Source organism: Morone saxatilis, unplaced genomic scaffold, assembly GCF_004916995.1.
Source record: "Morone saxatilis isolate NCDOM2014 unplaced genomic scaffold, NCSU_SB_2.0 Contig12, whole genome shotgun sequence".
Lineage (NCBI taxonomy): Eukaryota > Metazoa > Chordata > Actinopteri > Moronidae > Morone > Morone saxatilis.
The window spans coordinates 20,383,722-20,390,971 of NW_023339674.1; the positions used below are offsets into that span (position 1 = coordinate 20,383,722).

General features: G+C 41.2%; 1 protein-coding gene across 1 annotated transcript in view; it reads left to right on the forward strand.

Moving 5' to 3' along the window:
• Window positions 1–6,111, forward strand: part of LOC118321439 (FH2 domain-containing protein 1-like) — a 10,385-nt gene extending 4,274 nt beyond the window's left edge. Inside the window, exons 7-12 of the mRNA XM_035652755.1 lie at window positions 3–38; window positions 907–977; window positions 1,107–1,224; window positions 1,427–1,591; window positions 2,354–2,449; window positions 2,530–6,111. Coding sequence (XP_035508648.1) covers window positions 3–38; window positions 907–977; window positions 1,107–1,224; window positions 1,427–1,591; window positions 2,354–2,449; window positions 2,530–4,842 — 2,799 coding nt within the window. The 3' untranslated portion in view covers window positions 4,843–6,111. The remainder of the gene's footprint in view (window positions 1–2; window positions 39–906; window positions 978–1,106; window positions 1,225–1,426; window positions 1,592–2,353; window positions 2,450–2,529) is intronic.
• The last annotated feature ends 1,139 nt before the right edge of the window (window positions 6,112–7,250 follow it).

A 7,250-nucleotide genomic window follows, 5' to 3' on the forward strand; every position in this document is an offset into this window, starting at 1 on the left:
ACAAACCGGGAATGAACCTGCTGCACTTCGTGGCTCTGGTCAGTGTGTGTGTGTGTGTGTGTGTGTGTGTGTGTGTGGTATTATAACTAAATAAAGATTTACTTCCCAAACAAAAACCTACAAAATATATTTAAATTATTTTATTTCTGACGTATAAACATCAAAATAGTTCCCAACCTTTCCCCTTAAGGAACCCTTTTTCTATCATTCATTAAACTGACTCAGTTACATATTCTATGGATATTTCATATTATATGAAAAACTGTACAATGAACCCAAACAGTGAACTCAGTAACTGCAGGACGTTTGTGTATTTTGGTAAAGTTTGGATGAATTTTAAGGAGATTATTTTCTGTTTTAGGGAACTTTTTATACAATTCTCTGTCTGTATTATGTATTTTTTAAATATTTTTTAACAATCATAAAGACTTAATAAGCTTATTTTCTTCTCTCTGATGCTTGGTCATTGTTCTCTTAAACAATTTTAATCCCTTAAACTCAAGAAGACCTTGCGACCCCCCCAATGAAGCTTTGGTGACCCCTAGTGCGGGTCCCGACCCCCAGGTTGGGAACCATTGATGTCCAACAAGCAAAAATGAAAAGTAGATGGCGCCCTCTGCTGTTCTAAAAACAGTATCACAATTAATTTTTCATCCAATCTGATTTAAATCTTCACATATTTGCATCCTGATTTAACTGTCTGACAGTATATCTTTACATTCCTAGTGTGTTTGCTATCTTTGTGAGGACAAATTAGAGTTTAGATCTGAAGAGAGAGGACAGTTTGAGAGCTGTTTAGGGGTTAAAACCTGGGTTAAGGGTTAGAGTATGTAATGTTATGTACACCTCAAACTGCTCATCTTAAACAAAACATGGTGATAAATATTAATCTTCTTTTTCCTGCAGGAAGCCCAGAAAAAAGACGTCAATCTGTTGGAGTTTCCTCTGAAGTTGCGTCACGTCCATCCTGCAGCCCGGTCAGACATCTTATTCACATATTAAACACTTTAATTCTCCACATAAACATCCACAAACTACATTTCCCATCAGCCTTGTGTACGAGGACAGACAAAACCTGAGATTACATTTATATATTTATATTTTAGGATCTCCGTGGCAACGCTGGACACTGAACTGCAGTGCCTGACGACTCGCACGCGCTCAGTAGAGGTGAGCGCCCAGAGAGACACGGAGCTGCTGCAGCAACTGGACGACTTCCTGCAGGTAAAACACAAACCTGTGGTAGACGAAGTATTCAGATACTTTACTAATAACTCTAAAAACACAAGTAATAGATAAATGAAGCTATAGTCAGTTTAAATAAACCATAAAATGAGGGGAAACAGCTAGTTTGACTGCATCCAACATTGTTTCTTTGTGTTTTTGTTGCTAACATGCATGTTTTCTGTGTTTGTTTGTGTCTCAGTCGGCCACCTCGTCCCTGTGCTCGCTGCAAGGCAGTCGGCAGCAGCTGAAGCAGGAAGGCAGCGAGCTGATCGACTTCTTCTGCGAAGACCGAGAAACGTTCAGACTGGACGACTGTTTCAGCATCTTCCACACCTTCTGCTCCAGGTTCACCGCTGCCGTGAAGGTACGCACACACAGATTCACAGTTATCAACAATAAACAGCAGCAAACAGTAGAAACTGGCAGAGGAAGTATTCAAATCCGATGACAAGGAGTTTTTTAACCATTTAAAATTAATACTAATGTCTCTATATGAGCTAAACTGGACCATCAGAGACAATATCGGCTGTTTCTGTACAGTTATTCTTAATGTTCCCCTTGAAATCAATGAAACGAGGCAGTAACAGTACTGCTTTTGTCCACACAGAGTTTATATCTTATTTCTAATGATATGTATATATATATATATATATATATACATACCATTCTATATTATATATATTATATTATGCATTAATGTTTAAGCAGGAGGTCATTTTTTTAAATTTGGGCTGCAACTAGTGATTGTTTTTAATCTGTTTTATTTGTAAAATGTAAAATAAAAGTACAGTACAGCCACAATTATTCTTATAACAGTCTAAACTTCAAAATTATTCAGTTTACTGTAATTTAAAACGAGGAAAAGCGACAAATTTGAGACACTGAACCCATGGAATGTTTGATGATATTTAAAGTTTCTTAATATGTTTTGCATGTAAAGTAAAAGTAGTGACAACAACTCAAAATGTAGTTGAGTAGAGATAGAAAGGATATATTAAACTGATATTATAAATGTACTTCCATCCTTCAGCTGTGTCCCTTTACAGAACACACTCTGACCTTTGCTGCCACCTGCTGTTCAAACACAGAAATAACAGTTAACAATGTCTGTGTTTCCTGTCTGAAGGACAACGTAGAGCGAGAGGTGAAGGACGCCGCCCGTCTCCGGCGGTTGCAGGAGCTGGAGGAGCAGAAGAGGCACTCGTGGGCCGGAGGAGAGCTGGTAGGAGGATTCACCTTCAACCACAAACACACACAAACTCCTCGACCAGTAAAGACTTAAACTGTGTGACTCTGTTCTAGGTGGGCGGAGCTTTCAGGTTGCGCTGCAGCAGTGAGGCGGATATGTCTGCTGCAATATCACGACACGATGAGGCTGGGCTGCTGATGGAGCTTCTGACCCCGAAGACCCGCCCACGATCGCCGCTAAACAACAATCCTCTGGGACGATCGGAGAGCTTACGGCGCTCCCGTAACTCTCCATCCAGCTCGCCGTCCATTGCTGCTGAACGCGAGCTGAGCACACTCCTGGGGATGGCGACCCACGACCACAAAGACGCCCCACTGTCGGCACACGAACACGGGCGTAGAAGTCCGGGACTGTCCCCGCAAAGTCCAAGGGCCACAACGTGCAGCTTCCCCCAAAACCAGCAGCCTCAAGCGGGACAGACAGTGCCGCAAACCCGGTCGTCCTCCGCGAACCATACAACCGCCACTTACCTCAGCTTCGATGCAACCCAGACTCGATTAACCGCCATCGACCCGATAAATAAAGTTACAGTCGCACCTACCTCTGACGCGAACCAGCAATCCGACCTCAACAACAACGGCAAAGATCGACTCGGACTGGGTTTTACCAGCCAGGGAACACTTTCAGAACGCCACTCTGGTTTGAGCGGGGAACAAACTAGAACCAACAAAGCCGATCAGGATTCTAGAGGATCGATCGACCGCAGTGACGACACGTTTGAACGCGGCGCCGCTACGGCAGGAAACATGTCGGTGGTTTTAGAGAAATGTACGCTGGTGCCGGAACTGAAGGTGTTCGACAAGGTGAGCGGCCACGGCGAGGAACGCCATCGCACCAGGGGCCACCCTGGAGACGATATATCAATCATAGATTTGGAAGAAGACGGAGTTGATGAAGTCCAGAACGTGGAAAAATCTAATGCACAAATCCCTGAGACAAACACTTCTTCATCGCAGGAAGAGGAAGAGGAGGGACGAGAGCAAAAGGTGGTCGTATGGTGCGTGACGGGCGTGTGCGAGGCAGCCGGCGAGCTCGCACACTCTGACGAGACACACGCACAAACTGAGAAGGATCAGAGTAGAACTGACAATCAGGGAGGAAGCAGGCAAGCTTCCTCCTCACCAACCAATCGCACGCCTTCAGAACCTCAGCCGGCCAATGAGAAGCCAGTGCCTGTACCCATCAGCAGCCAGCCGGTGCCTGTCTCCCGCTGTGACGACCCGTCGCATCCCGCCTCGTCCCCGAGGTGGCGCCCAGCGGAGCCTACGTCAGCCAACGAAGGGCCTATTCTCACCGCAGGTGCCTCTGAGGAAGAAACAGCCAATCAGGAGGAGGAAGCGGAGGGTTCGACCAATGAGGAGAGAGAACCGAAGACAGAAGCTTCCACTAACGATAAAGCAGAACCGGTAGCTTCGACCAAACCCTCCACCAAGAACCTCCTTACCTCTAAACCCCGACCCGCTGGAATGAAACCCGCCTCCTCCAACAAAGGAAAACCCGTCCGCACCCTCAACTGCTCCGAGGACCAGGGCATGAGGCGGGTAGTGCCGATCTCCAGAACCAGCCGAGGAGCTCCGTCTCTGGGCAAACATTCTGAAAAGGCTTCTGGGGGAAATCGGCGAGGCTCTTCCAGCACGCCGGTACCGGTCGGTCTGACGGTCTCCAGCCACAGCAGCCCCTCCCTCCGACGAGGAGAGCGACCGTCGACCGCTCCTTCGTCCCGACGCTCGAGCATCACCAAGGACCCGAAAGACCAGAAGGTTTCGGGTCCTTCGGCACGAGAGCAGAACCAGGACTTGCACAGGAAGCCGTCCATCCGGAAGCCTTTAACGAAACCCAAAGTCCAACCGGAGGAGAAGATGTGTCGCTCCACGCTGAGGGCGCTCACTCAAGGAGGAGGAGGAGGAGGAGGCAGCGTCAGTGCTCCTGTTACTCCTCTGCACAAAGCCGCTACTCCTTCTTCATCGCTGCTTCCACGCTTCGCCCGGAGCACCGCCTCCTCTTCGTTCAGACGAACCCACGTCACCCTCGCTCCTCGTCCTCATTCACCCCACACTGCCTCAAACTCCTCCCCCAAAACCACCACCTCCTCTTCCTCCCCCGTCCCTCCACCCAGCTCCTCCTCCCCTCTGAAGCGAACAGGCTCGTTGAGATCCCCCGTCACCTCCAGATCCTCGGATCTCGTCAACCCTTCCTTCTCCTCCTCTTCCTCCTCCGCGCTGACGAAGTCTCAAAGCATCAGGGCGCCTCCTCACGACTCACTGGCTCCCCCTAAAGGCCACCGGCGGAACGACAGCGGCTCCTTCTCCGACAAGTCGTCTCACTCGAGGGACTCGGGCAAGCCCTCCCGGCCGAACTGGAGATAACAGGAGAAATCTGGGGACACATTCCAACATGAAGCACAGACACTGTTGAGGTTGAAAAGGCTTAATTCCAATATAAAGAGTTAATTTTGTTAACCTTTAACCTTTATTGGTGGTAAAAGGACGCATTCCATTTGAGAGCACTACGTCACGTCCACTTTAGACTGTAAAAGGCTGCATTCCAATATGAAGAATAAACACCAATGTGGCCACCGAACCTCACAGGAGTAAACACACTCTTTAGTTTTCAGACTTTAAGGGTTGAAATATCTAAAGGTTGGATTAAAAATCAATAAATTGTTTTATTTACAGATTCTTGAGACATTTTTTCAAAAATTGTGTCTTTTTTTAACTGAATTTAAGCCGATTTATAACATGTTATTTTCTAAATTAATGTTAAATTTTGGCATTAATAAAAATAAAACCTATTTATTGATTTCTAATTAATTCCACCTTAAGATATTTCTACTCAAGCCTTTACTAACGTGCCACAATAATGTTTTTTTTTAGTTAAAATATCTTAATTTGGGTGATTTTCCAAGCAGATATTAATTAATATATCTGATTGTTTGCGATTAATTAAGTATATTTATATTCCTCCATGCAGCCCCTCCAGCTCCGCCCGTCTGCGAGACGCCACATTCGTCCGTTTTTTAAGGGAAAATGAAGGAAATAAATAAATATCTGCATCTACAAATTAATGTAACAAGATTGTTTGTTATAAAAAACGTCATTTCTGTCGTGTTTATGGTAAACGACTGAATCCCAGCTCCTGATTTAACGACTTTATTTTAACTTTAACTAACCAAGCTGAGGAATCTTTGTACATTTGGCCTGATTTGAATTAGTAATCATATTATGATTATTATTGTATTTTTAATTAGTTTTTCTAAAATCACTGAGAATCATGGAGAGAAAGAAAAGAAGAGTGGATAGTTTGGACGAGGAGATATTTTATGTATATATTATATTTAAAGTGTCTCCGATTGTAAAGCGACAGTGTCTGACTCACTGGGAAAAGTCTGCAGTGCCAAGTTTGTTTATATGAAGATGTTTGTATGTTTATGTATCTATTTATGTATGTATGAAGTTAATATTTGATATATATATATATATAATCTGTCTACTAATTAATAAAGTATTATTCCTCCAACACACTGCACTCTGGGTGGAATTTATATTTAGAACCTGATCCGAGTTCTTTCATATTGAATATATGATAATATCAAGTGTAATCCAACTATACACTATAAAACAATCTGTACATTTACGGGGCTTTTCACGTTTATTTTACAATTGTTTTCTGTATTTTATCAAATAAAATTAAAATATTAATAAAATTAAAATATTAATACAATTAAAATATTAATACAATTAGAAATTAGCTAACAAAACAAAAATAATTCGTGAATTTACATGTATAATGTAAAATAAAATATCTAAATGATCATAAAATATTTATTATTTAAAGAAATTTAAATTTTTTCAGATTTTTACAGTTTATTTAATAGATTAAACTTTTCAGTTCAAGTGTAACACTTAATATATTATAACATGTAAAATTAGTTAAAACAGTAAAAACAACTATTTGTTCTGTAATTGTAAATTTTTTTGACAGAAAACATTGAATAAATGTTTTTTATTAGTATATAAACATTGTTAAACTGTCAAAATACAGTTTTTATCAGTGAAAACAGCAATAATTACTGTCATTAATGGACTAAAACTATATTCTTACTGATATTTGAGTTTTAAATATTATATTCTTTTGTTATTTCATCGTTTTGTTTATTTGTATAAAAACGTTTTATTTAAAAAATAAATAATAAATTATTGCAATATTTATTATCTATATATTAAACACACTCACTGGACAGATTAAAATAAATATAAATTAATTAATAAATTAAATAAAATAAAAATAACGGCGCGGCGCGTAAGTGACGTCATCAAAGCGCGCCAAACAAAGCTCCATGTGCAGAGCTGAAAACAACGAAGAGAAGAAAGTTTGTTTTATTTTAAAGTTTAACAAGTTTAACGAGGTTTAACGAGGTTTAACGAGGTTAGATCGGACGGAGGTGAAGTTGAACATAAAGTTTATTTTTTTTAAAAACAACATAAAAAGACATAAAAAGACTCCGGAGAGGAAAATGAATTAAAGGGAGAAGAAATCTTTAAAGTTTAAAGGTTAAAGGAGGACGAAGTTTAAAGTGTTTTTAAAGGTGAGTTTGGTTTAATTTATAACTTTTAATGTTTGAAATTACAATATTTAAGTTTGTTTGTTAACATTTTACTGTTACTACAGAAACGCAACAGGCAGATAAATGTGATTAATAACAGAAACTACAAAAACTACAACAACACTTCATTAAAAACTACAACAACACCATTAAAAACTACAACAACACTTT